The 25421-nt window shown below is 34.2% G+C and overlaps 2 protein-coding genes across 2 annotated transcripts in view; one reads left to right on the top strand and one right to left on the bottom strand.

The window, feature by feature from the left end:
- LOC136038583 (methionine aminopeptidase 1-like) overlaps nt 1–15997 on the top strand; it is a 55458-nt gene extending 39461 nt beyond the window's left edge. The window contains exons 7-9 of the mRNA XM_065721779.1: nt 3536–3679; nt 5151–5216; nt 15770–15997. Of these exons, the coding sequence (XP_065577851.1) occupies nt 3536–3679; nt 5151–5216; nt 15770–15936 (377 nt within the window). The 3' untranslated portion in view covers nt 15937–15997. The remainder of the gene's footprint in view (nt 1–3535; nt 3680–5150; nt 5217–15769) is intronic.
- Nucleotides 15998–16241: 244 nt separating this feature from the next.
- LOC136038582 (protein tolkin-like) overlaps nt 16242–25421 on the bottom strand; it is a 150507-nt gene continuing 141327 nt past the window's right edge. The window contains exons 16-17 of the mRNA XM_065721778.1: nt 24320–24570; nt 16242–16591 (exon numbers count right to left, since the gene is read on the bottom strand). Coding sequence (XP_065577850.1) covers nt 16343–16591; nt 24320–24570 — 500 coding nt within the window. The 3' untranslated portion in view covers nt 16242–16342. The remainder of the gene's footprint in view (nt 16592–24319; nt 24571–25421) is intronic.

The following is a 25421-nucleotide window of genomic DNA, read 5'->3' as shown; positions in this document are numbered from 1 at the left end:
TATATATATATATATATATATATATATATATATATATATATATATATATATATATAAATTCACTGGGTAGCTCTGTGAATATTGGTGAAGTATATATATATATATATATATATATATATATATATATATATATATATATATATATATATTTATATATATAAATTCACTGGGTAGCTCTGTGAATATTGGTGAAGTAGTAGTCAAGACGTTTTGTCCAAAGATTAGTTGAACTACTTAGGCTGAATGGTCTATTTTTGCTATATATATATATATATATATATATATATATATATATATATATATATATATATATATATATATATATATATATATATATATATATATATATATATATACATATATGTATATACAACTGTTCGAGTGGAGTATTGAGGGGAGCAACTATCCACTTGCCGTTCAGGGTAATTACTGCTCGTTTTAAGTTTCAATGTCGATTCTTATTTGCATAAAAAAGATTTTTTTTTTCATTTTTGCTCGTTTTTGATTTATCAGGCACTTGTATTTTTTTTTCTCAAGAATGAGGCGGACTTACCACGTTTATGAGACCCAATCCTTTACTTCCAACAGGGAATTCTCAAATCAAAAATTTCTCAACTAAGAAATTTCAAACTAAGAAAATTCTCTCTTGGGATAACTTCTGGTGGGAGATCATTCTATTTGGCCCCTCTGCGAAATTTTTGCCACATTTGCAATAGTCACATATACGTATACAATTCAAATGTATATCAATGGTATATCCAGTAGCATAAAGGTATAGCTCTGTGATCATTGAAAATATTCCAAGTCCGTGCTCTTTAATATTGGTGAAGGAGTAGTCAAGACGTTTTGTCCAAAGATTAGTTGAACTACTTTGGCTGAATGGTCTATTTTTGCTACAGGATCTGCTTCACGTAATTCACTGCCACAATGAAGTATTGGCTGTTTATCTGTTTTTATAAAGGATCAGATCAAAGCTGATGTTGATGGGGATCTGAACGTGCGGGAGGGTGATGGGATCGGCCTTTTCATGAAGGTATAAAAATAGAATTTTTAATGCAACTTTATTTGAAACGAAATCTGATTTTGCTCCTATCGAAGTGTCGTGGATGAGTAAAGGTTATGACGGCTAAGCCATAATTTGCCGTTGAAGCATGACAGATGACCAAAAACTATGTTTTGGCCATCTATTTGGGCCAAGCAAAATGCAGCTTGTCTCTGAATGGAATGGTCGAGGCCATAAGGAAGAATTTTATAGAAGTAACTGGAACTTTATAGGAAGGGGTAAAGAGTGAAGCATTGATTAGATTGAGGTGGAGGAGGCAGTGAGTTGTTCATACTAGTAATAATAGTTGTAGGATTGATACCAACTGTTCTAGTCTGCCCTTACGTGGAAAAACTTTTCATGCCTTAGAAATATAACTCTAAACCAGAAATAGCTTAATTGCATACCTTTATGGCTGTGATGGCTCAGACAAAAACCCTTACGGCCAGCCCCCATTAGCAGCAGTCGTGAAGAGTAATGGGAAAAAACAAATGTCGTACCTGTCAGTATTAAGCTACTTTGAAGACACATGCACGAAAATCCCATCTAGTTTACATATACATTTCATACTAAGCGATTTGCACATCACGGATATTATTTTCTATGCTAAGCCTATGTGGTTAAACTACGTTGCCCTAAAAGCACGCTTTTACGCTTAAGCAAGTCCTGTTACAATTGGCTAATGTACAAATCTATAAAACCATTCGAATCATCATCGAATCACAGTAGTCATAAGCAAACTATTTAACATTAAAAACATGGAAAAGAAGACGGAGGTTCAGGTTCTGATCAAGCGTGAAATTTACAAAAAAAAGTATTTTGACGTTTTTTCAACAATATTCTCGCAAATATGGCGTTTTTTCCTCAAAAATCGTTTTTTTACTACTCGAACTGTAAAATTTTACGTCATGGGTCTGTTTTTGTTACTACTCTGATAGTAGCAAAATTCATGATCATAGAAAAGTATTTTGACGTTTCTTCTGCAACATATACGTGCAAATCTGACGTTTTCCGTAAAAAAAAGCATTTTTACGTTTTTTTAGCAATATTTGTGCGCAAGACAATAAAGAGAGGGGGTTCAAATATCATTTTTCTTGGAGGAAATTTAGCCGTAAATTGACTAATTTTTTTAAGCCCTTTAAATGAATTTGTAAGTGGGTGGTGATCAACTTAATGACGTACTTAACCACCGGTTATTTGGGAGATACTGGTCAGTATCTTCTTTTTATTTTTTCTCGTAAAAACTCTTTTGCTCCTTTTGAAGTTTAGCTTATCTGTCGGATTGCATTGGATTACCCCCCTCCCTTCCCGTTTTTGGTCATTAGTAATAACAAAAAAAACCTTAAAATCCGCTTTTTTGCAGTTTAGTATCGATTTAATTTGGATTTTAAAAGCAATCTCTTAAACCTCTTAAAGCAGCCTCTGCAACCTCTTAAAGCAGACACCTATTTCCCCGGCCAAGTGTTATTGTGTTGACATTTTTATCAAAATTTGAAGCAAAAATTTCCCTTACTAGTGGGGAGGACTAGGAATACTTGTTAGATTAATGCTCATGTTTTTTTTTCTCTGTTTGACTAAATAAAACTGAAGATTATCCATGTTCGATTTTTGTAAATACTTGCAACAGGGTGAAGCATACATTTTCGTAAAATATATGTATATATATAAATATATGTATATATATATTATATACTTATAGTTAACCTAATTGTAATTATTAATCGGTATTATTCATAAATAAATAGCAAACCTTAAAATAGCCCAAACGTATCCTTCTACTTTAATTTCAAGTATCTTTGCTATTACTATTTTTTTTTTTTGCCTTCTTCGCAAAATGTATGCTGATAGAGGAGTAAGTAATTACAAAGAAAATACAACCGTGGGCAAAACACAAAATGCAACAGTACAAATCAAAAACAGCATTGCCAATTAGGCAAACAATACACAAAAAATATAACTTAGGCGAAAATTTGCATATTATACAAATAAAAATGCAGCATCGAATTAAGAAAATAAAAACGTATCTACCCGAGCCAACATTGTTTAAACATGGGTGCAATCCTTCCAAAAATAAACAATAAATTATCCAGGCTTTTTGGAACCGCTCAATAGTTCATCTATTTTTTGTGTTAGATCAAATACTCTGTCTTTATTGAAACTGTTTCCCAGCCAGCCAGGCCAGCAAGAAACTTACTATATCTGAAGGATTGACTTCAGTACAACACTTTCAAAGTATAAGTTTAATACGAAAACGTATGTTTGCAAGGTCTTCCTAGGAAATTACTGTCGAATAACCGTTTCTTTTTGGCAAGCATGCCGTATTTTCAACGCCTTTTTCTTTTTATCACTTGTAAAATAATTATAAATTAGACAATTTTATATTAAAATCGTTTTTGATCCATATTTATGGCATAAGAATACAAACAATTCTTATAAACTGCCGCATAATCTGGGTAAGCTACTGTATACTATAATGATGTTTTGTATTTTTAGTAAAGCCTGGAACAAGGTATCGTGATGTTGGGGATGTTATTCAAAAGCATGCACAAAAGAATGGATTCTCAGTTGTTCGAAGCTACTGTGGACACGGAATTCATAAACTATTCCACACTGCTCCTAATGTGCCGCATTATGCCAGTGAGTATTAAATGAGAAAATGTCTGAGACTACGCAAACCCCTCTACTAGACATGTCCTTTGTACTATGGGGTAACAATTTATTTTTAGTCTTAATCTTTTAGATCAAATAGTTATCGATTCACTTGAGTCAGGAGGTGGTCTACTCAGGATCTGCCCAAAAATTATCTCCCCAGGTAAATTCCATTCCTAAAAAAGAAATTCCATTCCTAGAAATCATATCTTTTTTCGAAAATGTTTTTTCTTATTGTCAATCGTTTGAGAGAACTAAGAAAAAGATATGGATTTGTTTATTTACTTGTTTTACTGAAACTGAAGCACTTCAACAGTACTTTGAAAATTTTATATATTTTATTAGTTATATATATAAATGTATAATGTTTGTATTGATTGTTGTATTGTATGTATAATAAGATTGTATGTATTTTCGGCGTCGATAATACCGTTAGATATTAATATTTTATAGGATGTATTTGAACATCAACATCGATGTCATTTGTTTTACCTCGAATCGTAAATCCTAATACTATTTTTCCTTAACTAGTCAATTGAACATATAATGTAGTATGATCGTTTGTGAATAGTTATAGAAGTTCTATAACTTTTATGTTTAGTTATTCTGTATATAATATACTACCGGGAAAACCCCGGCACTTGGCATGCGGCATATACTAAAAAATAACCACCAATTTAGTTTTAAAATTAAATAATTCGTTACGTTTCCTTCCTTTCGATCGAGAAAAAACTACTAAAAAAATCCTTTACTTTCGCTTTAAATCCCGTATTTCGTTCTTGTATTTTTAGTATCAATTAATATCCTTAACTTAGGGTTTAATAACATTTTGCCACAAAACCATTACAAAGTGTTTATTTTTTTGTTTTTACCAGATAAGTTTCGTGAATTTTTTTCTTTCATATATTAAGGTGTTTATTTTTTGCCATCAAACAAACCGTCAATGTTTGTCTTTTCTCTCATAGTTAGAAGGGCTACCAATATTTCGTGTGATGAGGTTAATCTGTTAGTTGAAACGTTTTTAGATCTTAAGAGTTAGAATATTCTTTCCTTTTTTTCTTTCGATCTTTTCCTTCTAATTTCTGGTCCTAATATATGGTTCTTATATTTTATTATTTGATTATGTCTTTTCCTTCTAATTTCTGGTCCTAATAGAGTAGTGATAAATCCTATTATATGATTATGTCTTTTCCTTCTAATTTTTGGTCCTAATATAGAGTATTGATATATTCTATTATATGAATATGTCTTTTCCTTCTAATTTCTGGTCCTAATATAGAATATTGGTATTTGCTATTATACGTTATGATGAACGACGGATTCCGGACCTTATTTTCATTTCCAAAGAATAAAACAATGTTTTTTTCTTTTAATATTTTTTGTTTATTTCTCTGTTTACTGTTTCTAACAAATGACCGAATTGTCTTTACTATTTTGATGACTTGCTTACCTTTTTTAGGGAATAAAGCTATTGGTGTAATGAAGCCTGGTCACGTGTTTACAATTGAGCCAATGATAAATGAAGGTAAGAGTTCTATCAATTTTTATTTTATTGAATTCTGGGTTCCTATACCGTTAAAGTGCAAGCAAAATATTACTCAGTATCCACAGAGCCGAATCTATCATACAAAAGTTATCTTAATCGGAGGGAGAGGAAAATGTCAGGTTTTAGCGCCACTCCCTAAGTAATTTCAAAAATACGACACCCATTAAAATTTAAACCAAGCATATATATATATATATATATATACTAGCTGTTGGGGTGGCGCTTGGCGCCACCCCCAACAGCTATTTGGTGGGGTCCCTATGTCCCACCTGTGAATATATATATATTTATATATATATATATATATATATATATATATATACTAGCTGTTGGGGTGGCGCTTCGCGCCACCCCAACACCTAGTTGGTGTGGGCGCTTCGCGCCCCCCCCAAGCCCCCCCGCGCGCGTAAGTCGTTACGCGCCATATTAGTTACGCGCCATTGTTGTTGTGTCCCTGTGTCCCACCAGTGAATATAGATAGATTTATATATGTGTTTCAAACTACGTAAAAATTGCGAATATACAACATTCTTGGCTTTCCCATTGTCTGTCCATATACAAAGCCGTATGTACTAATAATGACGTCATATGCAAACGCTCTTTTTACAAACAAACAAACCTGCATACACACAACTCGTTTTTATATAGATAGATAGATAGATAGATACAATACAAATTAACTACGTAAAACTTGTGAATATACAACAGTCTTCGCTGTCCCATTGTCTGTGCGTATAAATAGATTGTCAGGTTTACCGACCCTCAAAGATGCAACATACAATTGTACATTGGTAAAGCAATCTGTATTAAGATCTATACCGCATTTTTCTAGTGATTGCCCTTGAGCTTTGTTGATGGTGGTTGCAAATGCTAATCGAATTGGGAATTGCAATCTTTTAAATTGAAAAAGCAGATCCGTTGGAATCATGGGAATGCGAGGAATAAGAACAGCCTCACCCTCATAAAGCCCTGTCAAGATTGTGGCCTCTATTAGGTTTTCCATTGTTTTTTTTACGGCAAGTCGCGTGCCATTGCAAAGCTTTGGTGGGTTGATATTTCTTAAAAGTATTATTGGTACGCCTATTTTTAGTTGTAGCACGTGTGGTGGAAACCCTGAAGGATCTATGGAATTTAAAAATTCAGATGGATAATTAACCGCTTCATTTGGTTCCAAAATACAAATTAACTGCGTAAAACTTGCGAATATACAACATTTTTCGCTGTCCAATTGTCGCTGCATATAAATAGATTGTCAGGTTTACCGACCCTCGAACATGCAACGTACAATTGTCCATGGGAAAAACAATCAGTATTAAGATCTATACCACATTTTTCTAATGATTGACCTTGAGCTTTGTTAATGGTGATTGCAAATGCTAATCGAATTGGGAATTGCAATCTTTTAAATTGAAAAGGCAGATCCGTTGGAATCATGGGAATGCGAGGAATAAGAACAGCCTCACCCTCAAAAGGCCCTGTCAAGATTGTGGCCTCTATTAGGTTTTCCATTGTTTTTTTTACGGCAAGTCGAGTGCCATTGCAAAGCTTTGGTGGGTTTATATTTCTTAAAAGTATTATTGGTACGCCTATTTTTAGTTGTAGCACGTGTGGTGGAAACCCTGAAGGATCTATGGAATTTAAAAATTCAGATGGATAATTAACCGCTTCATTTGGTTCCAAAACTGTGTCGACTGACTTGTAAAGGACTGCCTGGTCTCGAATCTTGGTCAAAACAATATTGTTGATTTCGTGGACGTCTATATTTTTGGGTGCGAGAATCGCTCTTTCACTTAGCCATTTATTATTTTTATAATTTTTTAGAATATTCGGAAATACTTTTTCAATCAATTCATTTTTGGACGTCACTAAATTACAGAAATCAGCAGTTGTATACGTCCTGAAATTGAGTCTACTGGGAGCTTTCCGTTTCCCATTGCCAGCAATTGATCTGAAAATGTTTGACCAGAGTCATCGTTTTGCAATCGGACACGCATATTTGTAGTTAATTTTAATGTTTTTACGTGTGCCCATAAATTAGAATTTTTCAGGCAAGCCAAACAGCTTCATTACTGCTTATGTATCTTTCAGCCTGATATTGTACGATTTCATCGAAATCTTTGATTTCGGGCTGCAAGCCAAAAACTGCTATGTCACTGCCTTTGTTGACGTATTTACATATGTATTTGATTGCCTTTACGGAGTTACAGTATTCAACGTTTATGTGTGCATTAAATGTTTTTGATAATAATGGGGAATATGGAACAACCCACTGGTTATCTACTTCGATGGTGGTACCGTTACGCTTCTTTATTATTGCTGTTTTACCGCCATCTTCAGTAGATCTTCTTCTATATTGTGGGTAACCATCATTGCCAGTAATTGTGTTTGATACTAAAAGTCGAGGATATTGCTTTGTGCACCTTCCTTTGGCCATGCATGGTGAATTTTCGTTCAGTGCACCGCAAGGTCCATGTATCATATTTTTTACAATAATATCATGTAACCCCTTATCGACATTTTTATCAGGTATTTCAGCGGAAATCACATCATCAATTTCGTTCGAAGTAATTTTTTTATGTAGCCAGATTAGTATATGTGCGTGTGGCAAACCTCGTTTTTGCCATTCCACTGAGTACATCCAGCATCGCACTGACCCAAACACTTCAAGTTTTACAATGTAGTTTATCAGTGATTTCAACTTTTGCCGGAAGACACGGGCCGTAATGTCATGCCTATGAACCGCCGATTGTCCTTGAAGTAAAAGCTGCAGTATCTCGTCCCAAGATTGATTACATGTAAATGTAATAAATAAATCTGGACGACCATAGAGACGAACATACGCAATAGCATCTTGAGCATATTCATGCATATGACGGGGACTGCCAGCATATGACGAAGGTAAAATTGTTAATCTTCCAACGTTTGTGGTATTACCGTCATTTATAACTGCATCTCGCAAATGAATGTATTGTTCAGAGCGGAGCTTGGTCTGATTCAGGCGGATATATAGCAAACGTTCTGATTCAATTTTAGCATACATATCAACGACGAATTGGTGAAACAATTCACGGCATTTTAAAATATAATTTTCTTCATCCTGCCGAATTCAAAGTCTATAGGAATAATAATGCATTGCACTGCATTTATTATTCATTTCTTTGTTAGTGGCTGGATTCATCAATTTAATATTAAAGTGATAGCCGTCGGCTCCATCCCAAAAAATGATAGGATATTGTAGGGCATCGTAGCATCGATGAGTTTCAGCAATTCTTAACAACTGAGCGTTTCGCTTATGAAGAATAATATCTCGAGGTAAAATCTGATCACCGACCATAACGATTGCCACTTCGTCGATAGTTGGAGCATTGTATCTACGCACATGTTGGCCAGGAGAAGTTTTGTCAGCGGAAATAACAATTTTATGCGTATCAGTAGGCATCAAATCGATGGCTGTTTTGAACAGACGCACTAAATTATTATTTTCGTGGAAAAGATGTTGCAATTGGGAAACGATTGTCCTTTCAACGTTGGGAGAAATTTCGCAACGTGCATTCAATTCAGAATTTCTATCACTGATGAAGTACAATTGTAAAAATTTATGATTCTCGCCTGAGAATGGTAGAAGGGACCCTGCTCTATGATAAATTTGCCCTTTTACTTTGAAAGTAGACATAAATTGATCTGGATTTTCGATTTTGGCTCCTTACGACGTCATTTGGAAACATGAGTTGTATTTTCTGATTTTTGACAAAAAACGCTTAGATTCTGACGTAGTTCCAGTAAGGAAAGTCTTCAATGGCTCTGGTGGTGCAGCCAATAGAGGAAGTTTAACTTTTCCTGAGGCGCAACACATTCCCATTGTTTCACCATTGAATTTCAAGGCCTTGCAATAGGGACAAATTTTAGACATTGTCCCGATTTGAACACATCTACTCAAGCTATAATCATCGACTGGGTTGTACCTGAATGCCAGGCGATAACTTTCAGGTTGCTCTGATTCCTCGGCACGCTTTCTTTTCTTACTTTCTCTATCAGCAGCAAGCCTGATTTCTTGCTGTTCTTGTGATTCCTCGGCACGCTTTCTTTTCTTACTTTCTCTATCAGCAGCAAGCCTGATTTCTTGCTGTTCTTCTAATTCCTCGGCACGCCTTCTTTTTTCACTTTCTCTTTTAGCAGCAAGTCTGCTTCCGCGTTGCTCTGGTAGTTCCTCGGCACGCTTTCTGTTCTTTCTTTCTCTATCAGCCTCAAGCCTGTTTCCTTGCTGTTCTTTTGATTCCTCGGCACGCTTTCTGTTCTTTCTTTCTCTATCAGCCTCAAGCCTGTTTCCTTGCTGTTCTTTTGATTCCTCGGCACGCCTTCTTTTTTCACTTTCTCTTTTAGCAGCAAGTCTGCTTTCGCGTTGCTCTGGTAGTTCCTCGGCACGCTTTCTTTTCTGACTTTCTCTATCAGCAGCAAGTTTTTTGGCATAGACTCTTTGAGCATCTTCATCGGCTTTTGCCATGGTAAGTTCATCAGTCATTGTAAACTTAAACATTAATAGATTTCTACGTGAACATATGTCTTAAATATCTTGAATGACGTCACCGTCAAAGCAAAAATGACGACAACTAATTTCATGACGTCAGTCAACACAGAAACATGACGTCACCTGATCCACAGACAGACACGCGGACAGACAACTTATTTTTATATATATACTAGCTGTTGGGGTGGCGCTTCGCGCCACCCCAACACCTAGTTGGTGGGGGCGCTTCGCGCCCCCCCCCAAGCCCCCCCGCGCGCGTAAGTCGTTACGCGCCATATTAGTTACGCGCCATTGTAGTTGTGTCCCTATGTCCCACCTGTGAATATAGATATATATATATATATATATATATATATATATATATATATGTATATATATATATATATATATATATATATATATATATATATATATATATATATATATATATATATATATATATATATATATATATATATATATATATATATATATATATATGTTTTTAACTACGTAATACTTGCGCGAATATACAACATTCTTTGCTGTCCCATTGTCTGTGCATATAAATAGAATGTCAGGTTTAACGACTCTTGAACATGCAACATATAATGGTCCATGTGAAAACAGTCCGTATTCAGATCTATACCTCATGATTCTAATGATTGCCCTTGAGCTTTGTTGATGGTGATTGCTAATCGACGATTCCCTGTGTCGCCATCGTCATTTATATATCCCCCTGAGCCCCCCGGCGTCCCTGTTGTAGTTGTGTCCCTGTGTCCCGGTCGTCAGGTCCCGGTGTCCCGGTCGTCATTTGTGTCCCGGTCTGTATATACATTCGTTTTTGAATTGGTCTTTTTTTAGGTTTTAGTTTTTTACCTTTTTTTAGTTTTTTTTCTTTTTTTTAGTTTTGTTTTTCTCCTTTATTTTTCATTTTTTTTCCTTTTTCATTTTATTTTCTTTTTTAGATTTTTTTAGCTTTTTAGCTTTTTTAGTTTTTTATTAGTTTTTAGTTTTTTTTTCTTTTTAGTTTTTTTGTAGTTTTTACCTTTTTTTAGTTTTTAATTTTTTTTTTACTTATGTCCTGGTCGTCATTTATACTCCCTGTGTCCCGGTCGTCATTTGTGTCCCGGTGCTTTGTTGATGGTGATTGCTAATCGAACATTCCTTGTGTCCCGGTCGTCATTTATATTCCCTATGTGCCGGTGTCCCGGTAGTCATTTGTGTCCCGATGTCCCGGTCTGTAATTTCGTCAGTCGAAAACATGACGTCTGCCGACACAGAAACATGACGTCACCTGATCCACAGACAGACAGACAACTTATTTTTATATATATAGATATATATATATATATGTATATATATATATATATATATATATATATATATATATATATATATATATATATATATATATATATATATATATATATATATATATATATATATATATATATATATATATATATATATATACATATATATATATATATATATATATATGTTTTTAACTACGTAAAACTTGCGAATGTACAATATTCTTTGCTGTCCCATTGTCTGTGCATATAAATAGATTGTCAGGTTTACCGACTCTTGAACATGCAACATATAATGGTCCATGGGAAAACAATCCGTATTCAGATCTATACCTCATGATTCTAATGATTGCCCTTGAGCTTTGTTGATGGTGATTGCTAATCGACCATTCCCTGTGTCGCCGTCGTCATTTATATATCCCCCTGTGCCCCCCGGCGTCCCCGTTATAGTTGTGTCCCTGTGTCCCGGTCGTCATTTATATTTCCTGTGTCCCGGTCGTCATTTGTGTCCCGGTGTCCCAGTCTGTGATTTTTCTTTGAGTGTCCCGGGCGTCATTTATAGCCCTTGTGTCCCGGTGTCCCGGTCGTCATTTGTGTCCCGGTCTGTATATACATTCGTTTTTGAATTTGTCTTTTTTTTAGTTTTTACCTTTTTTTTAGTTTTTTTAGTTATACCTCATGATTCTAATGATTGCCCTTGAGCTTTGTTGATGGTGATTGCTAATCGAACATTCCCTGTGTCCCCGTCGTCATTTATATATCCCCCTGTGCCCCCCGGCGTCCCCGTTGTAGTTGTGTCCCTGTGCCCCGGTCGTCATTTATATTCCGTGTGTCCCGGTCGTCATTTGTATCCTGGTGTCCCGGTCTGTATATACATTCGTTTTTGAAATGGTATATGATGAAATAAATTTTTGTATTTTTCCCCTTTTTTCTTTTTAGTTTTTTTTTGTTTTTACTTTTTTTTAGTTTTTTTAGTTTTTTTTTCTTTTTAGTTTTTTTTATTTTTATTTTTTTTTAGTTTTGTTTTTCTCCTTTATTTTTCATTTTTTTCTTTTTTTTCTTTTTTTTTCTTTTTTAGTTTTTTTTTAGCTTTTTTAGTTTTTTTTATTAATTAATAGTTTTTTTTCTTTTTAGTTTTTTGTAGTTTTTACCTTTTTTTTAGTTTTTTTTTTACTTATGTCCTGGTCGTCATTTATACTCCCTGTGTCCCGGTCGTCATTTGTGTCCCGGTGCTTTGTTGATGGTGATTGCTAATCGAACATTCCTTGTGTCCCGGTCGCTTTCTCTTTGAGTGTCCCGGTCTTCATTTATATTCCCTATGTGCCGGTGTCCCGGTCGTCATTTGTGTCCCGATGTCCCGGTCTGTAATTTCTTCAGTCGAAAACATGACGTCAGTCGACACACAAACATGACGTCACTCGACAGACACACACACAGACAACTTTTTTTTATATATATAGATATATATATATATATATATATATATATATATATATATATATATATATATATATATATATATATATATATATATATATATATATATATATATATATATATATATATATATATATATATATATATATATATATATGAAACAGGAAATGTCACGAATATCCTTTAAAGATCTTAACACAAGTTGGGGCATCTCAATGAAAAACTGCGTTTTCTTTTCTATAAAATATTAGTCAGCTGAGTTTTCTCTGTCTTCTATGAACGAATTTGGACACACTGGATTTCTATGATTCATGCTTTCTTTCAAGACAAGGTCTAACTTAAATAATATTTTTTGTAAGGTTTTGTCTCGCTTAATACACTTTTTTCCCAACGGTAGGCTTGGGACACCTGAGACGGGGTCTGAGCCATTAGGAACTTAATTGCGACAGAAAGTTCTAAATTCAAATTGGAAAAAAGTATGCATCAAGCTGTATCAAGTGGTGATGCATGTGAAGTTGCTAGACTGATCTTAAATTGGGGGAGGGGGAGTAACTGTTTTTTCCATCATAGAATATACTTTTGGGTGGAATTAATGAAACTGATGATGATTCTCCTTTGGGTTATCTAGCTCTGGTTTAAGGATTGTATTGATAATTTAGTTTCGAATAATCAATGTGTTGAACATACTCTTTGTGTCAATAAAACACGCTGTATTAGATAAAGTAAGATGAGGTTTTGTTCTGAAAATTGTCTTTAAATTGTCAAGCCCTTACTTTTCTTGTACAAAAAAAAACATATGTATTATGACAAAAAAAAATGTCTGGTCTTAAAACTCCACACAATACAGCAAATAAGGCTTTGCACTTTTATTGTTATTATCATTATAATTAAAATAATACCTGACTTGACCATCAATCTTGATTTAGAAACGACTCTAAAAGATCGAAAATAATTCGGTTTTTGATATTGACGACATAGTAAATGAGTTTTTGGAATATGGTGGTTGCGAAGCTTTACGATACGATACTGAAATTATTAATATAATTTTTTTGTAAGGAGCAAGTTCCTAGTATTTCAGTAACGCTTTAATTAAACCCCTCTGTAGGCAAAGTGATTAAAGTGAGTTTAATATTTACAGTTATTAGCTTGAATACTGTAAGGGGCAAATTACTTGCTTTAGATGTTTGGAAAGAATAGCAGTGGGGTCTTAAGAAAGGGGAGAGAATGCGTTAAGCAAATTTTCATTATTTAGTTTAAAAAGTAAAAAGTGCTTGAATTATTTAACCCCTTTAGTTTTTAGTTTATTAGATTGTGAGCTTTATTAACTTATACAAATTAGTTAATTTATTTATTATATTAATTTATCTATTACTATAATAGATCATATAATTAATAGTTATTATTATAAATTAATATATTTGCTAATTAATTTATCAGTCATCTATTAATTAATTAATTTTAGTTTACTATTTTAATATGAGATTATAGAGTGTAAGATTATCAGCTGGTGAAAGCTTTAGTGAAGATCTGTTCTTTTATCGTTCACCAAACAAGTAACCAGTGACAAGGGACCTACATCAACAGTGACAAGGGACCTAGTGACCAGTGCTTTGTGTCCAGGCTAATGAGGCGTCTGCTAATGAGAGGATAGATTAAATGAATTGCTTCACTTACCTATTTAACATTTGTTACTAAGGATGGTAGATGCATTGAAGTTATAAACAGTATATTATGCAAAACGTAGGGTTTTTTATTGCTGAAAAAACATTAAAAAAAGCAAATCTAATTCTTTCAGCTAAATTTAGGATATTGGAAACGAGGGCAATGACAGTATTCAAAATACGCCATAAAACATGGATGCTTTTAAAGACTAAGGACAATTTCTGTAACGCTTGCAAGAGGAATGCCTTAAGGTTGATCTTTAATAATTATTTGACTGACCATTTGTCAAACAATAAGCTGTGCGAAAAATGTAGCTCGACTCCGCTTTCCGGGACTAAAATGAAAAAAGGTCAAGTTACCTAGGCAAGTCCGTATTCAGGGGAGGGCTTAGCGTGTTTGAACACCCCCTCCCCCCGAAACGTTTGTTTGACTAAAAAAAGGTAATAGAAATGCTAAAATCACATTTGTAACGCTTTTAAAACTTTTTGTTGTAAACACTTCACCCGAAAAAATAACCCCTCCCCCGAACAAAAATCCTGTATACGGCCCTGTGTCGAAGCCACAAAAATTTGAAAGAGTTGGGAGCTAAGTCTGAGAACTAAGATTAGAAAATTGGAAGCCACTGTTGTTAATGTGGTTAACGTGTTATTACTGTGGTACGGCTCTTATATTTAAGTGTTTTAAAAAGGGGGGGAGGAGGTAATATGCGCTATTTGCTTTTCATGAGAATCACGTAAGATAGTCTTAGGTACTGGTTTGGATTACTCTATATCACACAGCTCAATGTACAATCAATATGGTTCAGTCCCAATTTCTAGGGCTATAACTAAAGCAAGGCTGAGATTATTAGGACACGTTTTAGGGATGATGGGTTGGCGAAAATCGTGCTTTTGGGACGTTTGTCTGGAGTAATTGAGAAGCAGAAAATTATTGAGTAGTAAGGGATGATGAGTAACAATAGGATTACTTCTATTTGTACAAAGACTAGTCCCATGTATGATGAAACTCTTTTTTTAAATAATAATAAAAATAAAAGTTCTAATAATAATTAAAATAAAAATTCAAATGATAATAAAAGTCTTAATATTTCAGCTTCACATCCGGGAGCTGTTATCAACAGTAAGGAAAGGAAAGAAAAAAAAAACTAGCTTTTAAAAAAACATACAAAGGAGAGAATTACAGAACTTAAAAGAATCAAATATATAAAAAAAATTAAAACTTAAAACGAACAGAAATTATTATGTATGTGAAAAGTGTTGTCCACTCCTCAATACTTTGCTCTTTACACTAAGTTTGAATTTTTGTTTTAATTATTTGAGGATGAATCTTCAAAAAATGAAGATTGTGTTTAGATATGCTCTAGTTACTTCTATTAGGTTTAATAACCATTACTTTGACACTTTTACTAAAAGAGCAGATTTTGTTTTTCGCCAGCCTTTCATTAAGTGCCTCTAAGCAGCCAAGAATTAAGTATGACAGATTGATCCTCGATAATACTGATTTTCGATGACTATTCTTTTAATAAAACTCCCGCACATTTGGGTAGCAAAAATTTAGTGTATCTGAAGAAGAAATCGATCTTTTCAAGTTTTTTCTGACCGTTTTTTATTTAGGAACATGGCGTGATACTTTGTGGCCCGATGATTGGACTGCTGTTACCGTTGATGGGAAATTATCTGCTCAGTTTGAACAAACGTTTTTAGTTACAGATACAGGTTGTGATGTACTAACAGAACGATTAACAAATAATGGACAACCCCATTTTATGGATAAACTTTAGTAATTAAGTATATTTAAGATTGTATTCATATTTTCTATATAAATTAAAATCTTTAAGTTGATTTGTGGTTTTTAATGAGCGTCTGTTTCTTCTCTTTAGGTCTTTTTACCTGATGACAAAGCCGAATCCAGGGGGAGATTAGGGGTTGGAACTAAATTTGATTTACTAATGAAAGGAATTGTTTGATTGAGACCGGTGCATAGACGGTGCAGGCTGCTTGACCGAGACCTTAAAACGGTACAGACACCAGCACTTATTTACATTACCTATTACTATGGTCTACTGCTATGACTGAGTGACCTGTCTTATTTAAAAATATTACAATTTATTAGGATTTCTTTCAACCCAACAGCAGAAGTCAAGAGATTATGCACCGTTTTTAAACTCAATAAAATTATTTAATAAATCACGAGGAATGTCTGCGTAAATTTCGAGAACGGCTTCTGTGTCTACGTCCATGGTTGCCACTATCTCTCATTTTTAGTTTAGTAATACCAGATTTTGTTTTGGTAGACACAGTTGGAATTGGCAAATCTTCATTTTCACTATCGTCTATGGCAACGTAGGAGGCAGAAAAGCCTTTGCTGACAATAGTGTCATCACTTCTAAATCGGATCATAAGTGCTTCGCCCAAAGATATTATTTCTTGTGGGGCCTGTAATAAGAAATTAAATTAAGCTTTCTTGTCATATACAGTTCAGTACATATAAAAAAGTAATAAACTAAAACAAATTGTATTAAACAAATACTCAACTCATTTTAACCTCCAAATGTGTTTGGACGTGGCCAACAAAAGTGCATAAATCGTACCTGCCGTAGTTAGTCTATTGCATGTCTCCAGGAATTTACCTGAAAGAGAGTATTCCTACTTTTCCCTGTTTGTCCTAATTTCTTTGGGATCACTAGGACCTCTCTAACTTTACTTTGGCAACGATGTGCTACACGCATGTATTTATGTGGATTTGAATTATTATAGAGAAGTTAGTGGTGTCAGTTGACTAAAATTTGGGAGAAGAGGGCAAAATGTATTTTTCAATATTGGGAGGGGAAATTTGTTATTTTTTAATTTTTTCAATGAAAATACCAAAAAGACATTTTTCCATGAAATACAATGAAAAGGTATTTTCAAAAATCTGGGGGAGGGGAAGTAAAATCAAGGGGACACAGGCCTTTGCTCCTTTCCATCCAACTGACACAATTGAGTAAATTATTGAGGAGAATAGAAGGATATTAAGGACTAAGTAAAATAACTTAAGTTGTTTGTTAAGTTATAGGGGGGATTTATTTTTTCAATATCATGGAGGAGGGGGGGGGGAATCTGTTTTTTTTTTCCAATTTTTCCAGTGAAGATACCAAATAAATATTTTTTCAATGGAAATGCCACTAAAAGGTATTTTTGAATTATGGGGGGGGGGGAGAGATAGAAACCTAGGAAAACAGCCCCCACCCAAATGATGTCACTGAATGAAATGTTGAGGAGAATAAAAGCATATTAAAGACTAAACGTAACGATTTAAGTTGTTTGTTGTTTTTTAATATGACACAATCACCTGGAACTGTTTATAGAGTGATATTATACCCCTTTTTGTTGCTTTGATTTGTATATATTATATTGGTGAATTTGGTCATTTACAAAAAAGGAGCCCCCCAAGGAGAGAAAATATGAGTCGAGTCACCATAGTCGAGAGTCTCCATAGCCTGCAAAAATCTCAACATAATCACATCTTGGTCCTCGGTTCATTACTCTCTACTCGAAGTACTTCATGCTTCTACTCTTCTACTAAGAATCGACACTAGATATACTTCAACTACTGCTCTAACCCTATACTCGATATCCTCCTTCATTTCGCACTTTTACTACTACTCTACATTTAATATGATTTCAATATCTACACTTTTTCTACTTCCGTACCTTATAAGTATTTCGAACTTCTGCTCTTGTACCGTAACTCTGCTCGATACTCTTTTTCATTTAGAACCCACCCTGGTTCTCTAGACTCGATATATTTTGGCGTTCTACACTTCGACAACTTCTATACACTAGTTATGCTTCGAATGTATACTCTTCTACCCTAAAATCGATTCTCTTCTTCATTCTGCCCTCTCCCTACTTCTCAACACTCGATATACCTTGACATTTTACTCGCCGAGTACTTCTTCACACTAGATATACTTTGAAAATATGCTCTTCAACTCTAACTCTAAGCTCGATTCTGTTCTTCATTCTGTCCTCTCCCTACTTCTTAACATTCGATATCTTGGATATTCTACTCTTCAACTATTCCTGTACACTAGATATACTCTGAGTGTATCCTCTTCTACTTTAAACTCGATTCTTTTCCTCATTCTGCCTTCTTCCAACTTCTCAAGACTCGATATGTTTTTACATTCTACTCTTCGAACACTTCTGTACACAAGATATAATTTGAATGTATGCTCTTTTACTCTAAACTCGATTCTCTTTTTCATTCTGCCCTCTCCCTACTTATTAATGTTTTTTTGACATTGTAGTCTTCGACAACTTCTATATGCTAGTTATACTTCGAATGCATGCTCTTCTACCCAACTCGATTCTTTTTTTCATTCTACTCTTCGACTACTTCTGTACACAAGATATAATTTGAATGTATGATCTTCTACTCTAACACTAAACTCGATTCTCTTTTTCATCCTGCCCTCTCCCTACTTCTTAGTACTCGATATATTTTGACATTGTAGTTTTTCACAACTTCTATATACTAGTTATGCTTCGAATACATGCTCTTCCACCCTAACTCTAAACTCGATTCTCTTCTTCATTCTGCCATCTCCCTACCTCTCAACACTCGATATATTTTGACATTCTACTCTTCGACTACCTCTGTACACTAGTTTACTTCGAAAATATGCTCTTCAACTCTAACTCTAAGCTCGATTCTCTTCTTCATTCTGCCCTCTCCCTACTTCTTAACACTCGATATATTTGATATTCTACTTTTCGACTGTTTCTGTACACTAAATATTCTCCAAGTGTATCCTCTTCTACTCTAAACTCCATTCTTTCCTTCATTCTGTCCTCTTCCAACTTCTCAAGACTCGATTTTACATTCTACTCTTCGACTCTTTCTGTGCACTTGATATACTTCGAATGTATTCTGTTGTACTATTGTACTATTTACTCGATATTTTTCTTCAGTCTGCTCTCTCGGCACTTCTCAACGCTCTATATATTTGACATTCTACGCCTCAACTATTTCTGTACACTGGATATATTTCGAATGTATCTTCTTCTACTCTAACTCTAAACTCTGTTCTCTTCTTCATTCTGCCCTGTCCCTACTTTCTAATATTCGATATATTTTGACATTCTACTCTTCGATTCCTTCTGTGCGCTTGATATACCTCGAATGTATGCTTTTCTACTCCAAATTTTTACTCGATATTTTTCTTCAGTCTGCCTTCTCGACATTTCTCAACACTCGATATATTTTTACGTCCTACTCTTCGACTACTTGTGTACACAAGATATAATTTGAATGTATGCCACTCTTCTCTAATTTTAAACTCGAATCTCTTTTTCATTCTGCCCTCTCCGTACTTCTTAATATATCTTGACATTGTACTCTTCGACAACTTTTGCATACAAGTTCTACTTCCAATGCATGCTCTTCTACCCTAACACTAAACTCGATTCTCTCCTTTATTCTGCTGTCTCTCTACTTCTCAACAATCAATATATTTTGACATTCTACTCTTTGACCACTTCTGTACACTAGATATTACTTTGAAAATATGATCCTCTACCCCAAATCTAAACTCGATTCTCTTCTTCATTCTGCCCTCTCCCTACTTCTTAATACTCGACATATTCTGAAATTTTACTCTTCGACTTCTTCTGTGCAATTGATATACTTCGAATGTATGCTCTTCTACTCCAACTTTTTGCTCGATATTTTTCTTCAGTCTACCCTCTCGTCACTTCTCATCACTTGATATATTTGACATTCTACTTTTGACTCTTTCTATACACTACATTTACTTGAAATGTATCTTCTTCTACTCTAACTCTAAACTCGATTCCCTTCTCCATTCTGCTCTCTCCCTACTTCTTGACATTTGATATATTTTAAATTCTACTTTTCGATTTCTTCTGTGCACTGAATATACTTCGAATGTATGCTCTTCTACTCCAACTTTTTACTCGATATTTTTCATCAGTCTACCCCTCTCGTCACTTCTCAATACTTAATATATTTGACATTCTAATTTTCGCCTATTTCTGTACACTAAATACACGCTAAGTGTATCCTCCTCTACTCTAAAATCGATTCTTTTCTTCATTCTGCCCTCTCTCTACTTCTTAATACTCGATATATTTTGACATTCTTCTCTTCGACTTCTTCTGTGCACTTGATATACTTCGAACATATGCTCTTTAAGTCGATATTTTTCTTCAGTCTGCTCTCTCGTCATTTCTCAACACTTGATATATTTGACATTCTACTTTTCGGCTATTCCTATGCGCTATACATGCTTTGTATGTATCTTCTTCTACTCTAATTCTAAACTCGATTTCTTCTTCATTTTGCTTTTTCCCTACTTCTCAACAATCGATATGTTTTGACAGTCTGCTCTTCTGACTTCTTCTGTGCGGTTAAAATATACTTCAAATATATGCCCTTCTACTCGGCATTTTTCTTCAGTCTGCCCCCTAGTCACTTCTCAACACTTGATATATTTGACATTCTACCCTTCGACTATTTCTCCACCCTAGATATACTTTAAATGTATCTTCTTCTACTCTAACTCTAAACTTTATTCTCTTCTTCCTTCTGCTCTCTCCCTACGTCTCAACACTCGATATATTTTGACATTCTACTCTTCGACTTCTTATCTCCACTTAATAAACTTCGAATGTATGCTCTTCTACTCCAACTTTCTACTCGATATTTTTGTCCAGTCTGACCCCTCGTCACTTCTCAACATTTGATATATTTGACATTCTACTCTTCGACTATTTATGCACACTAGATACACTTCAAATGTATCTTTTTCTACTCTATTTCTAAAATCGATTCTCTTCTTCCTTCTGCTCTCTCCCTACTTCTCAACACTCGATATATTTTGACATTCTACCCTTCGACTTCTTCTGTGTAGTTAAAATATAATTCAAATGTATACGCTTCTACTCCAACTTTTTACTCGATATTTTTCTTTAGTCTGCCCTCTCGTCATTTCTCAACACTTGATATATAAGAAATTCTACTTTTCAACTATTCTGTTTACTATACATATTCAAAGTGTATCCTTTTCTTCTTTAAACTCGATTCAATTCTTCTCTCTGTCCTCTCCCTATTTCTCAACACTCGTTATATGTCGAAATTCTACTCTTCGACCACTTCTGTACGCTAAATATACTTTGAATGTATGCTTTTCTACTCCAACTCGCAACTCGATTCTCTTCTTCATTCTTCCCTCTCCCTACTTTTTAATACTCGATATATTTTGAAGTTCTACTCTACGACTCCTTCTGTGCACTTCTATTCTCTTATCTCTTCTCAAACCTCGATATATTTGACATTCTACTCTCCTACTATTTCTATACACTAGATGTACTTCGAATATATTTACTTCTACTCTAACTCTAAACTCGATTCCTTCTTCATTCTCCTCTCTCCCTACTTCTCAATTATCGATATATTTTGACATTTTACTCTTCGACTTCTTCAATGCACTTAATAAGCTTCGAATGTATGCTCTTCACTCCAAATTTAACTCGATATTTTCTTCAGTATGTCCTATTGACTTTTGTCAACATTTGATATATTTGACATTCTACTTTTGGACTATTTCTGTTCACTAGATATATTCCAAGTGTATCCTCATCTATCGGAAATTCGATTCTCTTCTTCATTCTACCCTTTTCCTACTTCTCAACACTCGATATATTTTGACATTCTCCTCTTCGACCACTTCTGTACTCAAGATAAACTTTGAATGAAGGCTCTTCTACTCCAATTCTTAACGCCTTATGTCTCCTTGTGATTCCTTATGTGCACTTGATGTACTTCGAATGTATGCTCTTCTACTCCAAATTTTTACTTTATATTTTTCTTCAGTCTGCCCTCTCGTCACTTCTCAACACTATATGTTTGACATTCTACTCTTCGACTATTTCTGTACGCTAGATATACTACAGATGCATCTTTGTCTACTCTAACTTCAAAATCAAATCCCTTCTTCACACTAGATGTGCTTCGAATATATTTGCTTCTACTCTAAAACTCGATTCTCTTCTTTATTCTGCTCTCTCTCTACTTCTCAAAACTCGATACATTTTGACATTCTACTCTTCGACCACTTCTGTACTCAAGATAAACTTTGAATGAATGCTCTTCTACTCCAATTCTAAACTCCTTATGTCTCCTTGTGACTCCCTATGTGCACTTGATATACTTCGAATATATGTTCTTCTACTTCACACTTTTACCTTATATTTTTCTTCGGTTAACCCTCTTGTCACTTCTCAACACTATATATTTAACATTCTACTCTTCTACTATTTCTTTACACTAGATATCCTACGATTGTATCTTTGTCTACTCTAACTCTAAAATCAAATCCCTTCTTCAAACTAGATGTACTTCGAATATATCGAATATTACTCTAAACTTGATTTTCTTTTTTATTCTGCTCTCTCCATACTTCTCAATACTCGATATATTTTGACATTTTACTCTTCGGCTTCTTCTATGCACTTGATAAGCTTCGAATGTATGCACACATACTCCATCTTTTTACTCGATATTTTTCTTCGGTCTACCCTCTCGTCTCTTCTTAACACTTGATTTATTTGATATTCTACTTTTTGACTATTTCTGTACACTAGATATAATCCAAGCGTATCCTCTTCTACTCTAAACTCGATTCTCTTCTTCATTCTGCCCTCTCCCTACTTCTTAATACTCGATTTATTTTGACATTCTACTCTTTGACCTATCTGTGCACTTGATATAATTTGAATGTATACTCTTCTACTCGAACTTTTTACTCGATATTTTTCTTCAGTCTGCCCTCTCAACATTCTGTACACTAGACATTCTCCAAGTGTATCCTCGTCTACTCTGAACTCGATTCTCTTTTCCATTCTGCCCTCTCCATACTTCTCAATACTCAACATATTTTGATATTCTACTCTTCCATTTCTTCTGCGCACTTGATATACTTCGAACATATGCTCTTCTACTCCAACTTTTTACTTGATATTTTTCTTCAGTCTTTTCGTAAAAACGAAAAAGTTTTTTCGTAAAAATAAAAAACACCTTCTACTATTGCTTGTCCAGGCTTTAGCTGAGAAAATTGCGTTCGATTACAATTTTTAGAACAAGTTGCTCAGAAGAGACAGAAAACTGGAAAATTACGAAATCTAAAAAATATTCTTGGATAATGCACAGAAAACATAAAATATAGTGCTATTAATATCAGTAATTAAATATCAGGTGTTATTGAGTACGGTTATCGTTTATTGGTGTATTTTAAGATTTAGTCAAAGTATACTTCTCAAAATTGTATGTTCGTTTTCAACTTAAAATTCCTCAGCTCAATGTAACTGCTGACTTTGTATAATCTGCTCCCTTTGGAAATTTCTCAACAAATTTTTGTGAAAAAAAAACGCAAGTGAAAAAAACCTTTTAAATGTGCTATTCAAAAAAAAAGAATCACATAAACTGAGCAGTATCGTTCAAAAGATGGTCCGAAGTTATCCAAAGTAAGACTGATTGAATGTAGTAATAAGAGTCTGATCCCAGCTTCAGAAAAAAAAAAAAAACACAAATAATAGCCCGTTCAGACGCATGGGGGAATGGTCAAAAACCAAAGGTACCACGGGAAACCAATCGATTGTTCCGACTCTGTCGATCGGTTTTTTAGGAATTTTTTTCTTTTTCCCTATCGTACCAACCGGCTTTTCGTGTGTCGTCAAGTAAAACTGACCAATTATTTTTGAAATTGGAAAGCATGTCAACTGTTGGGCACACTAAAGTTTAAGATTTGATGGTTCTTATTCAGAATCGCCAGTTTTTATCCAGCCTATGTAATACTTTGTATAAAACTAACAGGAAAGAGGGAAATGCTTGGGTTAGAGTTTTGGTGCGTACGAGTGCATCTTATCTGTGCTTTTTAGAAAAATTTCTGCACCTATTGTTTGAAAACTTTTCCTCATATTGGTCTGTCGATTTTCTGATAAGTCTTAACGGACCATAAGAAGGTTGAAATAAAAAATTTAAGAAACGGCAAACAACAGATGGTGGCGAAAACTGTTTTGACACTTGCGCCATTTTACTGTCTTAGAAAATACTCTTTGTTAAAGTCCAAAGCATAGCTTCAAGTAAAAAAAAAGACTTACATGAACCGAGCAGTATCGCTCATAAGACGGTCCAGAGTCGTCATATCCTGCAAAAATTTCCACATAATCATAGCTACATTCTTGTTCATCTTCTAATTCAAATGAAAGAAATTTCACTCGAACGTTCTTCCCATAGGGAGCTTCTATTATCCAGTCACAATCTTCTCTATTTTCGTAGTTAGAGTCACCGTATTTGGCATGGGAATAAAACGTCTTCGCCTCAGATGTTGCAGACAAATGCCCACCACACACTGTAAAAAATTTTTTAGCATGATTTTAGCTATTTTTTAGCTATGATTTGAATATAATATTTATATTGCAATAGAGCTATCTTTTAATTAAGTTTGTTTTAATTTATCTTTTAAAAGTTTGTTAAACAAAACTTTCTCACTTTACATTAGAGTTTTGAAATTGGTTTTGTAATTTTTTTAGATTAAAAAATAAGTTAAACAAAACAGGGAAACGTTTTGTATTTTTTTAAGAGGATCAGATACTCCTCTAAGAACAAGTCTAAATAATTCTAGCCCGGTGAACGGATATATGTAATGCTAACGAATCGAATGATATGAACATCATGTTACTTACAGTAATTTACAGATGAAGTCTTGTCACAATGTTTCTCAGGGAACATAAGCCTTAGTTACTATTATATTGATTTAAATTTAATTAATTTTTCAAGTTTTCAGCATCAGTTTTTTCAATATTTTGCTTTTCTATCTTTGCCTACCTCACTTTTTTGCTCAAGTTTTTTGAATTTTGAAAATAAGCTTTTCACTCTCTTATTTTACTTTACTTTTTGTAATCTTTGCTTCTCTTTCTTTCACTCACTATGCTTCTTTATTCAACATAATAGTTCTAGGGAGTTGGTAGTTACCAATTGAATAAGGATTCAGTAATTACCAATGACGTCCCAATTGTATTGGTAATTAGGTTAATCCTAATATTCGAAATTCTGAAATTTATTTTGGAGACTCTGTTTTGAGGGACGATTGTTTTCTGCTCAAGACAGTCTCAAGCTGCCGATTTAATAAAGAATTAGTTTTTTTTTGCAGAGAAAGTGGATCAATAGAGGGGAGGCATACGAGCACATGCTCCCTCCCAA

The sequence above is a fragment of the Artemia franciscana genome, chromosome 18 (genome assembly GCF_032884065.1).
Source record: "Artemia franciscana chromosome 18, ASM3288406v1, whole genome shotgun sequence".
Classification (NCBI taxonomy): Eukaryota; Metazoa; Arthropoda; class Branchiopoda; order Anostraca; family Artemiidae; genus Artemia; species Artemia franciscana.
The sequence above is the reverse complement of the archived record's forward strand: the minus strand, read 5'-3'. Positions and strand labels throughout refer to the sequence as shown.